The sequence below is a fragment of the Crassostrea angulata genome, chromosome 2 (genome assembly GCF_025612915.1).
Source record: "Crassostrea angulata isolate pt1a10 chromosome 2, ASM2561291v2, whole genome shotgun sequence".
Taxonomy (NCBI): Eukaryota; Metazoa; Mollusca; class Bivalvia; order Ostreida; family Ostreidae; genus Magallana; species Magallana angulata.
In genome coordinates, this window is record NC_069112.1 from 24348573 (window position 1) to 24374371 (window position 25799).

A 25799-nucleotide genomic window follows, 5' to 3' on the forward strand; every position below is an offset into this window, starting at 1 on the left:
TTTATTCATAATGTAATCATAACAAAAAGTTCATTTTCACAATAAAGTTATTACAAACGTCAAAGACAAAAGAGAAAAAGTGTTACTCTAGACAACATGAGGGTTAAAATTTAAATAATTTATACAATACTGCATTTGTAAGGATTAATATTTCCGTGAGGAAAATAATGGAAGTTAAAAATGAAAAGTATTTAAAATGAATCAAAATTTCATTACTTTTTTGCAACCATAAGAAGGTTAATTGTGGTAGATTTACGTGTGTGCTTACGTTATTATGAAAAATAAACTTTTTTTTATCTTTAATCATCACTCCTGATTTTTTTTTTTTTGTTATCTATTTCAGTGTGACGGCCATTTACATGAATTGTGTGAACGATGTTGCTTCTTATTGCATTTCAATTTCTAAAATATCATCCCAAGATTTTACATTGCGTTATATTGATGACATACGGCAAGATATACAGGATCTTATGAAACGAACTGGATGCCAGTATAGTAGTAAGTTTTACAATTCCATTTCAACAACATTTTTTCATAATAATTAAAGACAGGTTTGAAACATTAAAGTGCATACAAGTTATATTAGGATATAACCAAATCACATGTTACCTAGTTGCAATGAACTTTATTATTGATTTTTAAAAATATATATCGGATGAATAAAATGTCTTTATAATTCCTATCAAATATGCATTACTCTAAACTGTATAATTTATAACATTTTAAATGAATATTTCGTTTGTACAAAATCTTCCTGAGATGAGTATTAATATAATACTAACCTCTGTGTATGACAAGTTTTGAATATATGTTTTAGTATTTAATTAAGCAATTACCTATGACACAGACTCCCATGTAATATATTATTACAATACAATCTTATGACAGTTCATTCGCCAAATCAGGGGCACAAAACTGACTCTAAAATATTTTTAACGAACTGTAAATTTTCATTCCTTTGATATCTCAATACTTTAGATATCGTATTGCATGCAATGATAAATTTAGATAATGCATACAGACATAATTGCCCTATTTTACTTTTGCCCATCTCGCCCTTGTTGGCAGAGTAATCTTATGATTTAACAGCAGTCACTTAGTGAGTGTCCAGCATAGTATATTGGAAAACGTATTACCAGAATTAATAAGACAGTTTCAACTTTACAAAAAAATGACAGTACCTGTAGGTCTAGGTTTACTGTAAGCCACATTTGTATTTGTGGACTGTAGAAAAATCTAGAGTTATTTTAATTTTCTCCTGCACTATAACTTATTATTCTATATTCACCTCACCTGATGAAAGCAAATATAATTTTGTTACTGGTAACTTTAAGGGGTACTGTCTTTTGGATCTTTGGTATATCTACGAGACAGTCATTCCATTTAAAGTTTGTCACAAAGCCTAGATTATTTTTTTAACTGAATCAGTAGAGCGTTCATTTTTAAAACCTAAAGTTCGAAGGTCGAGCCTAATTGTTGTAATTCCTCCTATTATTTACAGATCAAAACTTTGCAATTAAGAGAAACGGTAAGTGTTTTTTCCTCCCAGCTTTACCACATGATCTGATGTATGTTCCTTTCCAGTCAGTATCGCGTTGTTGTTATTAAAACTGTTTTAACAGTTTCTGAAATATTAAAACTTCAAAAAAAAAACTGCTGATAATTGCACATTAAAGATACTAACCTTGATATTTATTTTTCTTTGTTCAAAGTTAATGCCATATCAGAATTATATTGTTGAATATGATTTTCCAATAGTTTCAGGTGCCGGTGGTCAATTACAAAATGTTTGGATTATTGCTTTGGGATTTCTGGTTCGTATCTTCTTCAATCAATGTGGATTATGAGGAGAAAAAGACATGTCAATAGCACAACCAACTCTTCTTATAATCATTAGCTATTATAAGCATAAACATGTTTACATTTAAAATGTCTAATTAATGTACCTTAATATTCTTCTAATTGGCGATAAAGTAACAATATACATTATCATTGTGTAATTTGAACTATAATTTGTTAAATTCTCTGTTATATTATAAATATATTGGTGTTTTAAATGTTACACCTATTATATATGGTATTATTTTGTGCAAACCCTTATAGAGTTATAAAGATTTTAATCATGTGCATAGATAGATAGATACATATATATATATATATATATATATATATATATATATATATATATATATATATATATATATATATATATATATATATATATATATATAAACCGCCACAAACATCATGTTGTAGCGTAACAGAAGCGCTTCATATTTTAAAATTTTGTTTTTTATAAGATACTCTCTTATTTTTTTTTGCAAAAGCATTAAATAACCAAAAACATCCAAAGTCAAATGAAATGAAAATTTGTGGGTTTAAAATTATGTTTCCCTATCAATTTAAATATACAGAAGTCAGTATATGTTTATAAACATGAACAAAAAAATATCGTGCTTTTAATAATAAAAAAGTAGGTCTTATTCCCATAGAAACCTATTCAATACATTTGAATTTCATTTCTATTCTATCCCCTGTTGTGCTTTTTAGTAGAGAACGTAAAGTTATCACAATGTTAACAAAGAAGTTCAAGCAGAAATTCATTCAAACTATTATCATGTTAAATGGTGGTGCAATCTTGTTTAAACTATTCAAAATTCGTTATAAAAGTGTTATTATTTTAAAAATGCTTTATTAATATCCATATACATATCAAAATAAACCTGAAAAGAACGCTGTTGTTATATTTTGTTATTATTAACCTCTATGGAACTAAAAGTCAGTTCGCTATATTCGTAAACTCGTTATATCCGAATTCATTATAACCGTAAAATTTTGATAGAATTTGTTAAGAATTTTATAGGGGACTCAAAAAAACTTCGCTATATCCAAGAATTCGCTTTATCCGTGTTCGTAATAAAGAGGTTTTACTGTACATGTAATCAAACTGTATTGGATGAATGCATGTATTTATATCGAAATGCATAACATAAACAACAGTTTGAATGCTGCATATTTATATTTTAAATCATTATTCTATCGTTAACATTTAAAATTATCCAAAGGGCTTTATGATAGATCTGATCACACCCCGACCGAAATTATCACATCATAAAATACAAAGAATGAATTCTTATTACATATGTTTATATACATTTCCGCAAAACAGAAATACTGGCCAAAACAATGGGAATTCTTATCATTGATCCGGGAAATTATTCAGGAGGAATGGAACGACCTACTTTGGCAGAAAGGCTAGTCATTATTTTTATGAGGAGGCACACCAAGCCAAGGCCAAAGGTATCCGTGCAACCGTATCTACAAAGACAGAGTACAGGGCGGAAATAGTAGACCCCAAAGTTATTAACCTGTCAAAAAGATCATTGAACGAAGCTGATATAAATTTACTTTCAAAAAGATTAAAATTAACACCAATGCCAAATGAAAGTAATCCTCAGGATTTAACTACAGACATTAAGGAATGTAATAGAAAATTAAGACTAGCCGAATATTTCCATAGTGACGACGACGAAGAAAATAAAACTGAAACAAGTCTTGTCAAAAACAAATTTAACTTTAATCCTAAAAAAAGAAGAAATGCTCTCCTAGATACAGTTTGTGATACTTTTGAAAGTTTATCAACTGAAGATAACACCCCTAAAAATAAAAGAAAACATAATTTATTGAAATCAGAAGAAAATGTTATCAAATCGTTGCTCAATGACAATTCAATCGTAATCAAAGAGGCGGACAAAGGAGGAGCAGTAGTAGTTATGGACGCAGAGTACTTCAAAAATAAAATATTGGATATGCTTAACAACAACGATTTATATTAACTATAATAACTTATAATAGTTATAATTTGGTTGTCTAATGATATACAAGAGGTAAACCTATACGCAAATTATCGTACCTTAATGTGGAATTTACATAAACCGGTAACTAAAAACCAATTGTTGTACTTATGAGCAAATTACCAACACTACCCTTGTACAATAGTACACTTAATTGCCGTGCAACCCGGCATGGAGTTCAGTATTAGCTTTGTTTAATATCAAATTGAAGTCTTAAAAAGACATTACGATCCCCTCCAAATAAAGTTGTAGTGTCGTTTCCGAGTTGAAAGAGTGCGCCAACGCGAGAGAGCCGAACCAAGAGGGACGCTATTTGTCCCTCAGATGGTGTACAGATCGCACGAATAATACTGGATGAACGACTCGGTGTAGAAATTTTTTCATCAAACCCAGTTGTATCCAATATTACATACAAAAAAATTGTCTTAAGTGGTTAGATGATAATCCCTTGGCCTTCAAATTGAAGTTTAAAGATATTTTGTTAAAACAGTTCATTATTTAACAGTTTTATTGTTGCCTTTTTCTTTCTAATAATCGTGTTTGTCTTTTGTAATCGGTTATCATTTAAAAAGGGGTTCTCACAACTTCTTCAGTTAACAATACTGATCAAAATCTGTCTTCAAAAACAGTAATATCTTCCTTTCTTCTTATTATGACGCTGGAATATCTTTCTCTCTGCATCAACTTTTGTCAACTTTCACAAATTCCCAAAAGTTTAAATTCAAACGTCAAAATCCCAAATCAAAAGCTATAAGCTGTCTGCCAAAAACAAGTACAAATATATAAACCAGCATTTCTTAAATCATAACCTAATGCAACACTTCGCAACGCACCAGTGGTAATTCTTGAACACGATTATCCCTTTGGAAGTTTTAGTTTTAAGTATAAGTGGATTCTTTTTATTAGTTTTACCAATGAAGTGCTAGATGTTGAGAATGTGTCGGCATATTTTTTATAGAAAGGAAGAGGACCAAATGTAAACATAAGCATTTTTGTTTTATTGCTGCCGTATTTACAAGAACAGATTCATTCAAAAGCAACAACAAAATACGCAATGGATAAAGCGAAGGAAGTATCATCCTTTTTTTAATCAAAGATAAACATGTGTGAGGGCTTGGGACCGAACCTTTTTTGTTCTTGCAAAAGAGATACAAAGGGAATGGCGGAGATGAATGATGAGTATAAATATGCTGTTATGTTCGTTTGCTTGCATATTGAAATTGCAAACTGATAGTGATTTGTTGAAACAAGCGACTGGTTGACAACATTATCTGAGGCAAAAGTTGCATCTCTTCCAACTGCCGAGTCTTTCTTAACAGTATTTAACCTTTGATATGAATTTTTTGCGCTCTTGAGTGAACTTATCACAAATTATCTGCATAAAATGACAAAGCGCTCATATATATAACCACTTTTACAAAGTGATTTCCTTGGAAATGAAGTGTCGATGCATAGACACAACTGCTGAAGCTGTGGGTGTCATTGAAAGGTACGAGTTTATTATTGGTGATGGTGTAGAGAACTTCAACAAGTCATCACCAGGCTAAACCGTCTCGAGTCTAGAAACCATCGAGATATCGATAGGCGCAACCCTAACTATAATTATGATAGGAATTGCTACATTTGGGACTCGCCAAACCACTTCATGAGAGATTGCCCACATATATACCATACCCAAGGACATCAGAACCATAAGAGACAGGCTACAGCTGGCAAGAATACTAAGATGCAGGGAAAGGACAAACCGCTGACTCAGTAAGTCAAGAGCTAGCGCAGATTATAAGGCATGCTTCATACTTTGAAACAGCAGAGGCCTTACATGTATATGGGAAGTTGACAGCAACTGGGACAGTGGATTTTATACATACACAGAAATTAATAAGTATCAATTAAGTTTCCTTGTCTGTCTTAAGGAAAACATTTTGCGGAGTCTACAATGGCAAGAGTGTCTTGTATACAAGGTCGACAAAATAGTTCCTCGTCAAAGTTTTTCAGAAAGTCTTTTAAAGGCTTGAACACATATTTCAGCGTCTCTCATCAGCAAACTCAGATTAAAACCTTCAAAGTGCATACTTTTTCAGAAAGAAATCAAGTTCTGATCCTGACAAAATCAGTGAAATATCAGACTGGATTTTTGCTGATTAGTAAGTTTATTGGCCCCTTGACAGCAACAATTTTCCTCGGCTTTGTCTCGTAAAATAGTTGTTGTCTTGGTGGACAATAAACTTAATATCGTCCTCTTAACCAGTAAATAGGTACATGGTGTATGTTGAGATCATGCAAACAGAAAAAGACAGTAATGCTTAACAAATAGCCAGTTCATACCGATTGTGCTTTATATCATACACATTCGTCATTGGACAAATCTAATGATCTTTTGTTCCTCTTTTATGTCAAAGAAAACTGAGTTGAACTTGATTAGATTTCTCTCATATAAAACAAGCCAAAAATACAGAATGCTCATAATAACATAAAAAACACCTTAACTTTCTGATTTCTGTAATAAACACAAGGGGTAGGTCACTTTTCTGCACTTTACTACTATTTTTGTTGAATGACCGTTTAGAAAAAATGAAAAAATTTAAGCTGTATCTTTTATAAGTCTAAGTGGCCTTTTAAAAGATGCTGTTTTGACGATTTTGCCTGTAATTTAAATTTCTATTATAAATACTTTAACAAAAACACATAATGTACTCGAAAAATTCTTTTTATTGAGGAGTATGTAGAAATCAAATTTAACATATCGCATCATAGTGTAAGTTTGCTACATATATATATAACCTCAAAATAGCTTCCCACAAACCACCCTCAGCTTTTGCTTTTTTTTCTACTTTTAAAATTCTCCAATTTGTTTGCGTCCCTTATCAAAAAAAGTAATTGAACATAATGTATGAAGGGGTTTAAGAGTGTTTTCATTTTGGCTCTAAATGAGGACTTAAAAATTAATATTTGAAGTATTGCGTTTACTTTAAAAGATTAATTTGTTTCTTTTTTTGTGTTCCAAAAGCAATATTGATTTACTTCTTAATTCGTTGTTTCAGACTCCAATGTTTGTATTTTGCCGTTCAGACCACATTCCATCTTCTATGAAAGGAAAAATAACTCTATCGCATGCATTTTATGCAAACAAGACAATTTTGTTGCAATTGTCATCATATTTTAGAAATTTTAATTGACGTAACATGTTAAAATCATGTACCGTGAGAATAATTCTTTCGGTGATGGATTTAGGAAATTTTAAGATCGGTTATTTAGACACATTGGTATTATCGCTAAACAAAATAAAATAAATGCATTTTCTGTTAAATTGATTCACCGTCGCACCATTAAAAAGTTACATACCAATCGAATTTTAAAGTTCTGAATGATCGTGGCAACTATCAATCTTCATCGATCTTCTTTGTATAAAAATACAGGAAATTATTTCAAACTTTATTCAATTGAATATATCTTTATTTGATAAAACTTTTTATCTTAAAGTTCAGATTTTAATATTTACGTAGGCCCGACTTGAAATTGTTTACCATTGGGCTTCCAACACAAATGATCTATTTAAGGATTATTAATATAAATTATTAGTGTTTCTATAGAGAAAAAAGCTGTGTTTTCTAATTTATGATTGATGACAAAAGCAAAATTGTTCATTGAAATATTATCAAGCACTCCTCCACCATTGGTATTTCCTATCTCCCTATCGAATTCACCGTTTATGAATCATTTAAACACCAATGGACTATGTGCAATCTCCCTGTGTAGATACTGAAAAATATAAGTTGCCTTATACATGTATAATATTTTGTATTCCATCATATGATTTTTATTCGTTATCTTTGCGATGAGAAATAATGACAAACATACATTTAAGTCATGATAACCAAGAACAACCCGCATTTGAAAGGTCTTGTAAAGAGCATTTCTAGATACTGAAATGTTCAAATAAATAATGTTATAAACACAGGAACATAGGCTACATGTAAATGATAATTCAAGAACCCTTACAATAACTTAATTACTAAAAATTGATGGGCCTCTCATGAGGCATACATTAAGAGTTAAAATCATAACGCTATTAAAAACCATAGAAACTATGTATACATTCATATAACCAATATCATTTCATTTACTTATAATGCGGTCTAGAACGTCGAGTGTCGGGTCCTGATAAAAATTCCAACACGTTTGGTTGAATAATGTCTTAGTTTCAGATTTTGTACAGTTTCCTGTAATCATAAAAAAAACAACTCACCGCATTCAAAGAATTTAAAGTTTGACGACAAAATGATTAAGGATAGTTTGCTGGGTTTTTTTTCCATCGTACAAACTATATAATGATCGCTGAAAGAATACTATTTGAAGATTAATAATCCATGAGGTGTTACGCGTTAAGTTAAAGATATGGATGTTTTAAGCAATGTCGATTCTTTTCTTCCTTCCTTGAAAATCAAATGTTTGCATTTGTACACCATTACCTACCTTACTTATCTACAAAGACTATAGTCGATTGGTATTTTTTTAACTGTCGTGTAGTAAATACAAACTTGTTACTGTTAACATGGCAATTATTATATTGACTTTTACCGCATGCGATAAAAATTGATGCATATTAATATTTATTTATAGCTACTTAAAAACAAATCACATCTCTGTTTTAAATGGTTTTTTGGGGTTTTTTTTCTTACATGTGTCATAACTCTTTCTTAAATGAGTTTGTATAATAACGTTCATGTAACTAGCGATTTTGCGATATAATTTAAAGACAACAACTAGTTTAGTTGACTGAGTAACGATCATTTCTTTAAAACGTTATCGACAACTGTGAGTTCGCAGGCTCATTTATGGTCGGGGGTGGGGGATTTGTTAAGTCCATCGGTGTGTCGTCAGTTTATTTTATTTTTTTTTAGAAAATAGATCAAAGCATTTTGGCATTGATTGCTGGCCATGGAGTTGCATGGAGTTAGATGTATCAAATATACAGTAGTTTGTATCATCCATTCTCCTTACATTTACACATATTAGATATCTTTATCGATGGCGTAAGTTGCGTGTTTGGTGCAATAGTATCAAATGGTAAATTACGATAAGTGAAACTATATTTTTTTTTAAGCTATTCGGACACATATGGAGTTGTGTGCCATTTATTAATCTTATTACAACATACAACCATCCAGAACAAAAATTGATTTATACATCAAAAACAACGGCACGTACATACCCCTGCGAGATGAAATTCATGATTTTAAGAACTTTAATGAACCATTCATGAAGTTTCATGATGTATTCATGACTGGTTCATAACTGGTTCATAAAGGTGGTTCATGAATTTTATTCATGAATATATTCTTAAAATGTAATTCATGAATAAATTATGAATATACAAGAATACAGGAAACACCTGGTATTCAATAGTTCTAGGTATTGAACATTCATGAATTTTCATGAAGTTCTAATTTACGAAATATATAATTAATTTCAAATACTTTTATAAATAACATAGTTTACTCTTAGTATTCAGAACATTATCTTTTTAGAAAAAAATTATACATCTTAAAATATTAATATTAAAACACAGTCTTCATGAACATTCATGAATATTCATGCAAACACCTATATAAATGTGGCATCTTTAATTTTGAAAAAGAAAGATGTGATATACAGTATTATAGTTACATTATTTATTCAATTCTAAGAAACATGTAAATTCATTGACAACAACGAAGGTCTCGGACATCATGATCAAATGGTCATTACTAGATCCTAAATTTGACGCTTAATTTCTTCATTGTTCAATTTATATATTTTTTTTAAAATGACATAATTTATCAGTGAATAATCAGTCTTTGCAGATGATACATTATGACTGTTTTATGTTGTTACAAATCTTGTAAACTAAACTGAAAAAGTAAAATAATTAAAAAATTTGCATATTTCTTTGGAAAAAAGATTTAGTATACGTTGAATTACAACTTGTTTGAAGTACATTGTATATCAAGTTTATTAAAGACGTGGTAGGTTGTCAGTCTATCATAGAAGCATAAATACACACAAGACGAAGAGCGGTGTTCCTGTGAGAACGACAGAGAAAATGTTCCGAGCACATTCGGTTGAAATTTGGACCCCGTCGAGTTTAGAACCTTTGCGGTTTCTTTGTAAAAGGCATTACTGTTGCACACATTTGAAAGCGATTCATTCTAAGAAGTTACAAATCCGTTACGTAAATATTCCGTTGAGAACTTCAAACAATTCATTTTTGATTAGCTGTTTAAACTTAGACAACTACCGTTACTACTGTAACTACACTCCGAGTTTCGAGGAATCCGCCATTGTTTATGAGGTGTCATGTTGATTCGCCTCCGTTACAAAAACACACTGAACTTCAATTTGTCAATTAACTTAATAATAAGCAATAATGAAAATATTACTTTAAAACATTAATGCAAATTATAGAAATAAAGTATGAAAGAATATTTAATTGAGTGTAAATTATTTTTCAAGTTCCAAAACCTTGAGGGTTCAAAAACGAAGGGGGTTGAAGTTTAACAGACACAACTTGTGTAAACCGAACGATATTAAATCGTACGTTTCTTATAATCTCTGAAAATATAATAATGAAAACTTAAGCATTTTAAAATTAGTTTCATTTAAAGATATTTTTTGATTATTATTAACATATGTTAAAAAAATTATTTAACCAAATGAAAGAGTCTCAGAATACACAGTCAGCGAGTTGTTTTGATTCTTTTACGTCACTTCCGCCCAGTGATTACGCATTTTGAATGAAAGCAGACGGATCTTCAACATGAGCGATAGATTAATTAAGCATGGAACATGCAAGAAGATAATGCAGCAGATGTAGTTCAAAGTAATGGTATTAAAGGTAATATAGTATGTATACATGTATATTGAAATAACTTTTATGAGGGAGTCAAAACGTAAGATAAAGTTTTGTTCATTTTTTCAAACATTTCAAAATGGCGGTTTTTTAATTTGTAGTGAAATTCTTTTTTGACTAACTTATAAGTTTTAACTACATAATAAATTACACATTTGTTATACCTAAATCGGTGCAATTACAAGGTAAAGTTATATGCTGATGTCATTTGAGTTAATACAATTTTTTTTACTCTAGAATTATGCAGTGAAACCAGAATATTGGACAGCCCTAAAGATAGTGATCATTGAACATAAAATTCAGTAAGTAATAAATAAATGCTATTGCAAGTACTTGAAAATTTCTAATAGAATGGCCAGTATCATTTACAAATTTGAAAACAGTTATAGTTTCATCGTAATTAATTTAAGAAGTATTTTATTCAATTTTAATACACAAAAACCTTATTTTTATGTCAGTTATTTCTTCTTTATCAGATCAAAATTATTTCTCTCGGAAAAAAACGGGAAAAACTTTTAAAAAATATACATAAGAACATAGTGTTATGATTTTTATTTTCATTTTAATTGAAATAAATGTGACAAGGGGCATATTAAGTCGGATTTTTGGGGTAACATGTCCATAAAGTAAATTCGACGTATGTTTCATGTTTTTTGTTTGTTTGTTTTTTGTTTGTTTTTTTTGTTCTGTCTTCTGTTTTCTCATAAATATATATCCAGAAATCACAGTCCGTAAAAATCTAAAATGTGCAGATTTAGAGGAGATGAGGTATTTGTTACACGAATACATGTTTGTATCAATGGGTTCTGCATTGTTTAGGATGATATAAATTAGATGACCGCAGATGGCCTTCCCACGGATTTCCTTGGCTAATGTTTGCAGGATGAGCTACGTAATTGTGTACACAAAAGTCAGGGGTCTGTAGGTCGATTGTAACAGAATATATGCTTGATAGTCTTTATTAATATTTAATTTTTAATTATATACATGAATAATGATTTTAATGATATCTAAATTAACAGTTTCTGCATTAGCAAAGATCGTGCTAATGCCTGTCGTCGCACGTTGGAGCATCACACGTACATGTAAAATATTAACTAAGTGAAAATACATAAATATAAAGATCTTTAAGGATTTGTTTAGTAAAACAAAGGAGGAAATTTCATTTACAGTGCTTAATCATATTGACGTCTGACGGCGACACACATAAACTTCACGTGCTTCTACCTAAACGTTGTCTAAGCGTGCGAAGCGTCTGTACAAAATAATCACTTATCATTCAAGGCGTGATAGCTGTCCACGGCCAAGTGCGAGGAATGAGTTACGTAAATACATTACACAAAGCTTACGTTCTAAAATGTTGCAGCAATTGTATGCTTATAATCATATACTCAATCGTTTTGTTTGTACTTCTTGTGCTAAATTAATAAAAGAAAACTAAACAATTTTCAACTTTATTCAATTAACCGCTCCTTATTTTGTTTTTATTTTTTCTATAAGATTTTGACATATCAAAAACGAGTTATGATAAAAGCATAGGGCACTAAAAACGAATTTTGATAAATTTTTAGATTCCAATGTAAACAAGAAAAGTATTTTAGCGACTTTAAAACACTATCATGCACAGGGACTAATTGTCTATTTGCAAAATGAAAGCGGGCATACATATTTTCAAGCAAATCTTTTAACTCTCATATTATGCAATATCCAAACTATACTAAATTACAATTGGATTGATACGATAATGAAGAACAATTTTTCAAGCGACAGCATTATCGAAATATTTACTGTTTTTTTCAGTTATAGAGCAAATACTTTCCATGTGCCTAGATTCCTTTTTTTAAGGGGCCAGCCCCTATTGTATGGTCTCAAATGAAAGCCCTTAAAATTATGCACAACTTTTGTTCTATATATATTTAGGAAATATTTCAAACTAAAAAGTTACGAAGCTAAAACATGAGTAAAATTTAGCTTTTTTAAAAACCCTTTCGATTTAATTATTTGAGAAGTATAATTGGAAAAACCTAAAAAAAACAAAAATCAGAGCTAGGACAATATTCAAAGTGTTCATAACAAAGATTTTTAATTTTAAACCATTTTCTACGGACCATTTCGGAGCCTTTGTCTGGAAACGAATGTCCCTAAAACTTTAGAAAAAGGGGAATAACTCCAAACTGGAAGTTGTTATTTCCAATTTTTTTTGTTGTGCTCTAGAAACTTAATTTAATTCACAATATACCCTGAAAATTTGAATGAAATCAAATGACAAACAAATAAGTTAATGAGGTTTCAAAGAATAACAATAATGAAGAATTACCATCAGAATCAGTACAAGGTCTTCCGTTGGAAATTGAAGACCTTAATAATGTCTCATTTAATTATTCATTATAAATGAAAGAGTCTAAACAAGAAGCACTTACACCTTCAACTAACAGAAAGATACACGCAAGAATGACGATATTTTGTCTCCCATTTCCGGGGCCACTAACATATTACAGACTAAAAGTTCTGATAATGATTCCCAGGTTAAGTGTTGATGGATTAAAAACGATGGTATGCACACGTATAATTATATAGGTCACTGTTAGGAGCATCAGCACAGTTAAATGATGTAGAACCGTAGGCCCGGTAATGCACTTCCCCTGGTTGATTACTCATGCCGATGGGACAGACGTCAGGTATTGGAGTTCCGTCATCAAACTGCCACAGACCTCCGACTTTTTTCCCTTGAACCCACACTTGAATTGTTTCACTGTTGGCAATCGGCACTACAAGATACACAAATCGAAACTACAATATCAATCTAAAGTCTCTAATTAATAATTCAAACTAGCTGCTAATATGTTAACATCATGTGTAAAGGTGTATCAACGGCATATTTTGCATTAATATATGTATAGAACATATTGTTTTTTGAGTATTGACGTGTAAAACGTTGTTAGGAATTTAAATGTCGAATGTTTCCTGAAATATTGTTTAACATCTTAGAAATGACGTTTTGGAAGAATGATATGAGCATTCTGTGATAATAATCGCAGGATGAATGACCATCTGTACGTTCCCCTTAAAGATGGCTTAAGGAGACAAACAACAGACTTTAATTAGATGTACACAAACGAACAAAACTATGTCTAGACAAACAAAGCAGTAATATCCCGCCCGAGATAACAAAGGCAGTTGAGAGTCTTTTCATCTTTAACATGTATCTAGCAGATCTAGAATTAGACCTAGAAATAATTAAAATTGAAAAAAATATACATATTTCGACTATTAAATGAAATTAGTAATATTCGTTCTTTTTTTCATAACCGGGTGAACTAAAAGAGACAGAGAGGGAAAGAAAGAGAGAGAACTTTCACCGATTAATTTTTAAAAGGAATTTCATGCGCAGATTTAGATACAGAGACTGCGCTCGCCCATAAATTTGAAACCATAAAAAAAATCAAAGAATTTTATAATGGCAATCTGTGTCCATTGGAGCGGTATTGATAATAGCGATCTGTGTTCAATGGAGCGACTATGTGTTTACCCAAGCAAAACTTGGGTGTAGATACCCGTTTCTGCATGGTGTGTGTTGACAATTAAAACCGCCTGGAACAGCCCCCCCTCCTTCCACTCGGATCACCCCCTCCTTCCACTCGGATCACCCCCTCCCATTCCTATAAAAGAGCTTTTGCATTTAATATATATATATTTAAGTTTTGCTGTTCAGCTAGATCAAACTTGACTTAAAGGGAACTTAAAGATGGTGTAAAGACAACTTATTTTAGCGACTTTAAAACACTATCATGCACAGGGACTAATTGTCTATTTGCAAAATGAAAGCGGGCATACATATTTTCAAGCAAATCTTTTAACTCTCATATTATGCAATATCCAAACTATACTAAATTACAATTGGATTGATACGATAATGAAGAACAATTTTTCAAGCGACAGCATTATCGAAATATTTACTGTTTTTTTCAGTTATAGAGCAAATACTTTCCATGTGCCTAGATTCCTTTTTTTAAGGGGCCAGCCCCTATTGTATGGTCTCAAATGAAAGCCCTTAAAATTATGCACAACTTTTGTTCTATATATATTTAGGAAATATTTCAAACTAAAAAGTTACGAAGCTAAAACATGAGTAAAATTTAGCTTTTTTAAAAACACTTTCGATTTAATTATTTGAGAAGTATAATTGGAAAAACCTAAAAAAAACAAAAATCAGAGCTAGGACAATATTCAAAGTGTTCATAACAAAGATTTTTAATTTTAAACCATTTTCTACGGACCATTTCGGAGCCTTTGTCTGGAAACGAATGTCCCTAAAACTTTAGAAAAAGGGGAATAACTCCAAACTGGAAGTTGTTATTTCCAATTTTTTTTGTTGTGCTCTAGAAACTTAATTTAATTCACAATATACCCTGAAAATTTGAATGAAATCAAATGACAAACAAATAAGTTAATGAGGTTTCAAAGAATAACAATAATGAAGAATTACCATCAGAATCAGTACAAGGTCTTCCGTTGGAAATTGAAGACCTTAATAATGTCTCATTTAATTATTCATTATAAATGAAAGAGTCTAAACAAGAAGCACTTACACCTTCAACTAACAGAAAGATACACGCAAGAATGACGATATTTTGTCTCCCATTTCCGGGGCCACTAACATATTACAGACTAAAAGTTCTGATAATGATTCCCAGGTTAAGTGTTGATGGATTAAAAACGATGGTATGCACACGTATAATTATATAGGTCACTGTTAGGAGCATCAGCACAGTTAAATGATGTAGAACCGTAGGCCCGGTAATGCACTTCCCCTGGTTGATTACTCATGCCGATGGGACAGACGTCAGGTATTGGAGTTCCGTCATCAAACTGCCACAGACCTCCGACTTTTTTCCCTTGAACCCACACTTGAATTGTTTCACTGTTGGCAATCGGCACTACAAGATACACAAATCGAAACTACAATATCAATCTAAAGTCTCTAATTAATAATTCAAACTAGCTGCTAATATGTTAACATCATGTGTAAAGGTGTATCAACGGCATATTTTGCATTAATATATGTATAGAACATATTGTTTTTTGAGTATTGACGTGTAAAACGTTGTTAGGAATTTAAATGTCGAATGTTTCCTGAAATATTGTTTAACATCTTAGAAATGACGTTTTGGAAGAATGATATGAGCATTCTGTGATAATAATCGCAGGATGAATGACCATCTGTACGTTCCCCTTAAAGATGGCTTAAGGAGACAAACAACAGACTTTAATTAGATGTACACAAACGAACAAAACTATGTCTAGACAAACAAAGCAGTAATATCCCGCCCGAGATAACAAAGGCAGTTGAGAGTCTTTTCATCTTTAACATGTATCTAGCAGATCTAGAATTAGACCTAGAAATAATTAAAATTGAAAAAAATATACATATTTCGACTATTAAATGAAATTAGTAATATTCGTTCTTTTTTTCATAACCGGGTGAACTAAAAGAGACAGAGAGGGAAAGAAAGAGAGAGAACTTTCACCGATTAATTTTTAAAAGGAATTTCATGCGCAGATTTAGATACAGAGACTGCGCTCGCCCATAAATTTGAAACCATAAAAAAAATCAAAGAATTTTATAATGGCAATCTGTGTCCATTGGAGCGGTATTGATAATAGCGATCTGTGTTCAATGGAGCGACTATGTGTTTACCCAAGCAAAACTTGGGTGTAGATACCCGTTTCTGCATGGTGTGTGTTGACAATTAAAACCGCCTGGAACAGCCCCCCCTCCTTCCACTCGGATCACCCCCTCCTTCCACTCGGATCACCCCCTCCCATTCCTATAAAAGAGCTTTTGCATTTAATATATATATATTTAAGTTTTGCTGTTCAGCTAGATCAAACTTGACTTAAAGGGAACTTAAAGATGGTGTAAAGACAACTTAAAGAAAGGTAAATGCAACTTAAAGATGCTTAAAGGTAGCTTAAAGATGGCTTAAAGGTGACTTAAAGAAGTTTGGACATTAAGGACCTATAAGCTTAGCTTTAAGGTGACTTAACAGTGGCTTAAAGATTGAATATTTTTTAAGCCATCTTTACGCTATCTTTAAGGACTTGCTTAAAGATTGTTTTTCGCCCTGTGCATTTTGAAAAAAAAAACCAAATGCTGTTTATTCAATTGCCACTGTTCATTCATTTTCAACATTTTTTTTAAATCTTACTACATTTGTGGGCGATATAAAAAATGTCAGGTTCAATAATAGAAAATTCATTATACTGACCAAACTTGCAAACAGAAAAAAGAAGCTTTTAATTATTATTTGTTCATTGTACATAACAAGACAAGACTTTTTTTACCACTGCGTTTTATCAAGGTGATAAGTTCACATAAATAGACCTGCATATCGTTTACGATGTACAACATAATACTATTCTAAACATACCATGATAATCCTTGAAAATGTCAAACTTTTCCTTGGAATCAATTTTAATCAGATCACCATCTTCCGCCTGACAAAGGTTTCTAGCTGATAAGTATCTTGCAAGAACTGGGAAATACTTTAAACATATTTGTTGTGATGACAAGTTGTAAGTCTTACAGCCGTCAGACCATGGGACTACAAATAAAGTTCATTTTCGGATTAAACCCCGACACCGCTATGCAAGATGTACTGTTATGTTGAAATGTTCCAGTGTCTTTGTGATGAAAGTTTATTTAATTTGTAACGTATAGTGTAATTATTTTTATTAATGACATAAGCGACGTACTGTTTGGGCGCAAGCGGAAGCGGAGTTTGCATAGTTAAACAAACTGAAAATAACGTAAAATTTCAATATGTTAGTTACTTAAATAGTTTTTGAATATGATATAAGTACGAGTTATAATAAATCTTGAATATTGAGCTGATCATTACAGTCGTCGGATGATTGAATTATTCTAACTACTCGGGAAATAGTCCTGATCTCGAGGAACTGGAATCTTGCTGACCACCTCAATGGGATACTTATTTTTAAAGCATATCATAAAAATCAATACTTACATGAACGTGGGACATACGACTTCCAAGTTGGATCAGTTATGTCGCTTCCTGTGATGTCGTTGCAACACATACAGGTTTTTGTGGATTCATCGTGGCTTATCATGACTATCTTATCCGTTGTGGTAACGCATGCTCCTAGACATTGGCCCTTACTTCTTATATAATCAATTCTGTGACACGAGGATTTAGGATACTCGTTTGTTTTGATGCCGTAATAACTCTTGAAGACGGTTGATCCGCTGCACATAGCGTTTAAAACGAAAAATATAAATAAATATGTCTTTGGTGACATATTCTTGTCTATTCAGTGACGTCTAAAAAATATACGTGACCATATGAGGAGTGCTGCATAAGCAAATAATGATTTAAACCTCGTTTCAGTCTTTTTATAGTTGTATGAAAAATCGTTTAAAACATCACCGTTGCTTAGAAAAAAAAATCGACAAGCATCTTATCTAGTACGTACTTGAAATTAAATAATTTTTAGACACTATGTTGTTTAAACATTTCAACTTTATTGACTTCTTCTTTGACGAAGCAATTTTTATTTTTTTTATCTTTGTCATGTTCGTGGGAAATTTATAAGACTGGAAAATAAAATGAATATGAAAACAATCTTAAATACTTCTTAATAGATTCTAAGAATTCTTCAAAAACAAAATTAACATTGAAATAGACAAAAGTCCTCCTGTATTTGCTTACATGACATTAAAGCGAAACAAGTACTTTTAGATCCTATACAACTTTTCCCAGGAAGGTATATGTTCATAATGTTTTATTTTTAACTTTACAAAAAAAAAAATTAATACCAGAACACATTTCTTCAATCAAATTTTAAACAAGTGAAAAGCTGTCAATATGACAGCAATCCGGGTTTTCTTTTATATGAACTGTATCCATAATCCATGTCAACCCGTATCCAGTGAGATGACGGACCCTATATGCAAATGCGGTATTTTGCCAACAAAACGCTCAAATTTTTTTCATAACTTATCAACATCCTAGCAATATGCACACCTCTGATATATGTACAATTAACCAGCAAAAGAACAATGTCCTATCTTGAAAACTGTAGGAGGAGTTATCCGTACAATATGGGTACCCTATATGCAATATTTTGCCCAAAAATGACTAAGTTCAAAAGCTGGTATTTTTTTTCATTAATTATCGGAAATCAAAATCCTAGCAATGTACACACCTCTGATATATGTACAATTGATCTGCAAAAGAACAACTTCCTATCTTGAAAACTGTAGGAAGAGATATCCTTACAATGAGGGTACCCTTTTGGCAGCCGCCCGTCCGCCATTTTCACCATTTTAATAACCGGATTTTCACGTTTGAAAATCCGGTTAAAATAAGAAAATTCTAAGAGGGCTCTATTATTTTGATTATAAAGTCATTTTTCACATAAATAACAACAGGTGTCCCATATCATCTTAAATAATCTCCTGATCTAATGTGATAAATTTGTTCGAGTAAAAACATTTTGCAACAAGTATGTATGTATATACCCAATCAAACAGGCCATTTTTGTCATCCTTTAAATTACATGTGGGGCGCTAATGGATACGGTTTAAATAACGGAAAACTGTCTACATGTGCTGAACATTTTGAAATACATAACCCAGAACCATAACAATGGAAGGATGTTATCATAATATCTAGCCACCGTCTAAAACCTACATGTCATATGTTTACAAATAATTTATTGGCATTTTATCCTTCCAAAGCAGCTAGTCTTCCTTTTTGCGAACAGAATTATACGATCTGTTGTTCTTCAAAATATCCATTACCAGCTCATGTAATATTCATAAACACATGAACACAGGTATTGGACCCCCCCCCCCTGTAATTTAACACCATGTTTCAGACCCCGTTCGCTTCATTTGTAAAATGACATATCAGGGCAAGAGTATTCGTTCGTTCCTCTCTTTCCTTTGGAAATTAAAAGTATATAGGCATTTTGCAGATAATCAAATTGATATGTATATACAGAAAAGGTAGTGATTTATTCTTGCTAAAGTTCTTTTATTAAAACAACAAGCGGGGGTCAAAAGGTGGGGAAAATAGAGGGGGGGGGGGGGTTACTTGTGCTAGGAGTATATATGTGTTGATATTATGCTAATTTTGATTTTGAAATGCGCAATAATGCTTAACATAATTAATGCATTAATAAACAACTTTAAAAAATCAGCAATTTTATTAAATATGTTACTTTAACTCATTTATTAAATAAATGAAGAACAATTGCAATAAGATGTTTTGTCTATTGATTTATATTCAGAAACATATTTTAGAAAAACACATGACAAAACACATTCATACAGTCATTTTTGCAAGCCAACAACTCTGAGCATCTGTGTAATTATATGAAACGTACCCATTTCTGCACAAGGCTGAAAATGTAAATAGAATTAGTCTATAACAATAAAATATTTTCAATACAACCACATGTACAGTTCAGTCATCACAAATAATGTACTAACGCTTACTATTTAACAGATATAATTGAATGAAAAATAGAAAGAGATACTCATAATCTGAAGTGGGCACAATACATGGGTGATAAATCATTACAATGTGTCATTTGAAATCTATGGTTTTTTTGCTCGATATGAACGCCAACTTTCACTGAAATCTGTGTTTTAAGAAGAAAAAGAATTTGATGTCATTGTGATTTTTAGAATCAGTAATTTTTGTAGAACATGACCATATGATGACCATTGAGCAAAAACTATTAATTTGCATGACGTGAGATTTAAAATGTATGTGTTTTTATTTTAATACATGTGTGATAGTCTCTTTGTAATGGCCATGTCTAATAATTTAGTATGAAATCTAAGAATTCTTTACTACGTATGTATCAAAATATGATATACTAGTATAGTAACATGCGTTTCTTAGAAAATAATAGGAAGTTGAGGTTTTAAAGGTTGGCTAGAAAGAGCAGTCACTGTTTTATTGCCCTGTATGTAAATAATGGCTAGCCAATGCCTTAAACGTATTATGTTCATGCCAGATAACCTATAAAAATGCAGAAATTGTTATATTTGTGTGAACTTTTTATCGAATTATAAGATATTTATCTGACATTACAAAGGTTACTGTGCGAGCGTATGTTTTATCGGTTGCATAATTATAAACATGTAAACACTGTAATAGTCATAATTTTGAGCAATTTGTCTATTTTAAAGGTTAATTTAATTATACAATATGGATTTTATCACGTGACAAATTCATATCATTTTGAGCTTTTTAACTTGCTGAATATTTCTAAACCAACCAATCAAACATTTGCTTTTTTTTTACGAATATCTCAACAATGCTTAAAGTCCCATAACTAGAAGTTTGACTTAATTAGGGATAATGGCCGTTACTATTTCTAAGCTCATTTAGATTATATAATAAAAAATATATATATAAAACTTAAGATCAATTCTATGTAAGAATCAAAGGTTTATATAAAAGGGTCTGGCCACGCATAGTCACCAATTCTCCTTATATTTAATATATGGACACAACTAGGTGTAAAACGCAAAAAACACTAAAAGTTAGTTGCCGGGGGTAACCGTTGCAATGGTAATCGAGGCTAGAGATGGAAAATAGCAAAACTTACCTATTTTGAAGCCACACTAGAAGGTTTTTGCCCACTAATGTAAACTATCAAAGATATAAAGCAGCCTTTTTCCTATTTTGAATTTTTTAATTATATCAGAATATTGATGCAGGAACCAATACTTTTAAATGTAACATGTTTTTGAATGCCCCCTATTTTGTTTATATCTTTTCGTCATTTACTAAATAAATGGCAATTTTCATTCTTACATATGTGTTCTGTTTTATGCCTGCTTAAGCAAACAACAAGCTCAGTCTCCTTGGCTAGAACATAAAAGCTAAGGAACACAAATACTTTTATGTTTTCTCATGCTGCATAACCTCACCGCAGCTCTGTTTTGGCTGTCTGATAAATGAACTCAACACTTGTTTAAAATGTTATCAAGGAAACCGTTACAAATTTTTGTAATTAGTTTTTTGCGGATTTTTAATAAGCAGAACTGAGAAATTGTAAATTTTTTACATCCATATCAATGTCCATGCAATATTTATTTTATCATGAAAATGTACATTCGTTGTTATGGCAACCAGGCCAAAAAATATAAAAACTGAGAAATTGAAGATGATTTTGATATGCTTTAATCGTTGATTTTAATTTTTTTTGCAATTGTTTTAGTTGGAACTTGCAAAAATATATCTAAATTTTCATTATATACCAGAAAAAGCTTTGTTATGCAACAGAGAAGTGTTGTTGCTATGGAAAATTAAGTTGCGTAAAAAATCACACAGAATATCTTACTTTTTGAAAACTCAATAGCAACGGCAGTTATTTTTAGAAAATTTCAGATTTTTTTCATTCGACATTAAAGTTAAGGACTTTTTTTTCTAACGAATTGATTTTATATATTTATTCATTATAAGTGAATAATATCCATTCAAGGATGCCTAAAAATATTATAATTTTCCTTATTTTAGATCTGGTTACCATAGCAACGGTTCTCAATTTTCATATTTAAATTCTTGCAATCATAATAGTGTTTACTAAAAAATCCAAGATTTGCACTTTTTTTTTAAATTATACGAAGAAAGCAGATTTTAAAATTTTTGTTTTCAAACCATGGAAACGCTCCAAAAACAGCGTTTACCCATGATTTTTTTTTCTTTCTTTTGAAAAATGACAACTATTTTTAATAATATATTCTACCCTGGAAACCCCAAGTTGTGCACATTACTCACAATATGTTCTCACATAAGCATTACAATGCAATTTTTACATCTTTACCCTCGGTTACCATTGCAACGGGGCCACATAGCAGCAAAGAAATGCTGTTAGGTTTTTGTACTCACCAAAGTCTATCAAATTTCCAAGTCTGAAGAAAATCTGTGACTATGCGTGGCCACCGAATTTCGATTCTTTCATAGAGTTGATCTTAAAACATTAAGTCCTTAAAGAAAATTGAATTTGTTGTTACGTGATAATGGTTCAAATTAAAAAAAAAACTCTAAACACTGTAGTTAGATCTGATTATTATTTGACCACCAACCATTCTTAAGGTGGAATTACACAGCTGGAAAATGTCACTCAATTAAACAGCATATAAATTTATTTTGAAAAATATAATGATAAATACAATGCAAAATATGTCAATATATATCGTATATGACATATTCTTTCTTTATTATACGCAAAACTACATATTGTACTGTTTACTTTTAGTACGATCAACTGATAGGTCGTGAATAATTTTTATGGCTTTATCATACCTCTGTGAATTTTTACTAGGTAAAATTACAACGAATATTAAATCATGCAATTTTATCTAACCGCGATTTAGTTTCCGTGCTATCTGCCCATGGTAAATAGTCATTGAAAATTTTCATCGACGGCATTCAATTTCCCTCGTTTTAAAGCTCGGAATACGTCTGCAGTAACCCGGGTAGATACATTAAATTTAAAGTCCGATAACTCTTGTTTATCCTCAAGAAAATCGGTTTCGCCTCCTGAAATAGTTGCTGTCTTGTGGGAACAATATACTTAATATCATCTGCATAGCCAGTAAACAGGTATATACAATGTATTTTATGGTGAGATCATGCAAACACAAAAAAGACAGTGATGTTTTACAAATAAAGAATCCAGTTAATAGCGACTGTGCTTTATTCCATACACATTCGTCATTGGACAGATCTAGTGATCTTTTGTTCCTCTTTTATGTCAAAGAAAACTTGATTATATTTCTCTCATATAAAAAATACACAGATACAGAATACTCATAATAACGGCAATACAAACTAGATGCTGTCATTAGACAGTAATACCCGCACCATGTGTTTGCCCCTAAATAACACTGTTTTGTAGCAGTTTAATTAAAAATGAAGGCTACATGCAAACTCCGGTAATACATTATACTTTTCATAACTGAAGGATGAGATCCCTGCCCATATGATAATACACATCGTGACATGAGCAGCACTTTATGTGCAATTTGAGGTAGAACTGTTTGCAGTGAATTTTCAGTTAATCAATAATCTTAACATTTTATGTCATAGGAAGTATAATGGTCTATATAATTATTACAAACAAAATTAAAAATTAAATTATGCCCCCTCCCTGTGGCGGTTGCCGGTTTTAGATTTGCTTCTGTGTGCCTACATGAACATCATCGTGTGCACAGATTTAGAGAAGGGGTGGGAGTGAGGGGTCCAGACCCCCCCCCCCTCCCCATGAAAATTCATAAATTACCAAAAATACACCTTGGACCCCAATGCTCTTACAGACATGTAAACGCTCTAACCCATTGCGCTTCAATGTTAGGTAGCATTATTTGGGGGATAAATATTTAATCAGTATTCAACATACTTTATTGTTTATCTCAATAGGAAGTATACATGTACATCACAATATGCAGGTGTCCTGCACTACCTTAAAGCTGTTATTTACCTAATAAAATAGTGCAAGTGGATTTGAAGAATAGGTCATAAAAATACATGCATGTTACAAATGACTGATCTTTGTCTGAAGTTACGTACACAACACAGGTTTGCAAGTCTCATTAGCGGGTACTAGTTTTACCCAACTCTTTGTTTAGATTTCACGTGTATACATACATGGGTGTTGCTAAAACGCGGAACGGAAAACGGAACGGAAGGAAAACGGAAAATCTTATTTAATGTTATTTACCTCATAGATTTGTTAAGTATGCTAAAACGATATACTTTATGTACCTTTTTAATTTTTTTTGAAAGATTAGCAATATTAGATTATTTATTCAAGAATATTTATTTCCTCAAAATTAACAGTACATGCATTGTCCACTATATTCTGTCCCAAAATATCCTTGATTCACTTTTTGCTGTATATTTATATATACCTCAGGGTTCAAGCGATTCTCTTTTAGAAGCATTAAACATTCTCATTATTCTTTCTTTAAAACGTCCTCTCTAGCTTATCAGCTGGTATAAATACACGGCTAAAAATAAAGAAGTCTACGGGGTTTTGCATTTTAACAGACCCGGATGATAGTGTTGAAAAATTATGCAAGGTCTTCTGAGTGACTTCCAAATGGAGAAAAGATGTCAACATTTTCCATTATAAATCGTCCAAATGTGCTGCATGAATATTTTGGGATAGACAGACTATAGTCCCAATATATAATCGGAAAATCAAACCAGGCAACGTCTAGAGCTCTCTATTCGCATCATATGTATATAGCTGCTGGAATAAACAACTGCATGCTTTGTAATGCAAACGTAAACAAAATTGCATTGCTAAAAATACTAGTTTCACAAATTACTAGTTTCACAAATTACCGGGTATTTTAATGTTTACTGTATTTTAATTTTTAATGTCGTCAGTCCTACGGTTTTTTTCTTACATCTCAATGATACTGTATCGTCTGTATGATAAAAGATCGTCTAGAACACCGAAAATTCAATTTTGATGTAAGTATATACATGTACATCATATTTGAAAATTATATAAAAATACTCAAAACACGCATAAAACGCTTTCACTAACTGCGTACGTTACGCTAATATGCCAGCAATACCATATAAGAGAAATAAGTAAAAAGTTATAGCTAATTTGATCGTTTAATCATGTTAATATTTCACAATTCGTATACATTTGATTTTTCCGTTTCGTACTCAACTAAAGCCGAATGAATACAATGCAATAATTGATAGACATTCATATGAATATTAATAAGATAGCAACATGTTGATAATCATTCATTAGATATAAATAAAAGATACAAAGTCAATCGTTTCTGGCCAGTCTATACCCTTTTTAAGCGATAAACGTGATGATATTTTCCATTCCGTTCCGTTTTCCGTTCCGCGTTTTAGCAACACCCATACATACATGTCTGTGTTTTCCGTATGCAGAAAAGGATTATAGTAGTTAAGATCAGCTAAAGGAATTCATTATTGTGCTTTAATTGGATTATCATTATGATGTTGACCAATTTA

The 25799-nt window shown here is 31.5% G+C and overlaps 1 protein-coding gene and 1 long non-coding RNA gene across 2 annotated transcripts; one reads left to right on the plus strand and one right to left on the minus strand.

Annotated features, from left to right (window-relative positions):
• Window positions 1–349: 349 nt before the first annotated feature.
• Window positions 350–1961, plus strand: LOC128171151 (uncharacterized). The gene is made up of 3 exons (XR_008242027.1): window positions 350–498; window positions 1502–1528; window positions 1759–1961. It is a non-coding gene; the product is annotated as an uncharacterized LOC128171151 (long non-coding RNA).
• Window positions 1962–15453: 13492 nt separating this feature from the next.
• Window positions 15454–18060, minus strand: LOC128170978 (uncharacterized). Its single transcript, XM_052836743.1, has 3 exons — window positions 17772–18060; window positions 17175–17348; window positions 15454–15680 (listed from the first exon to the last, which is right to left on the minus strand). Exons 1-3 carry the CDS (start codon window positions 18016–18018, stop codon window positions 15454–15456), a joined length of 648 nt encoding a protein of 215 aa, XP_052692703.1. The 5' UTR covers window positions 18019–18060.
• Window positions 18061–25799: the final 7739 nt, after the last annotated feature.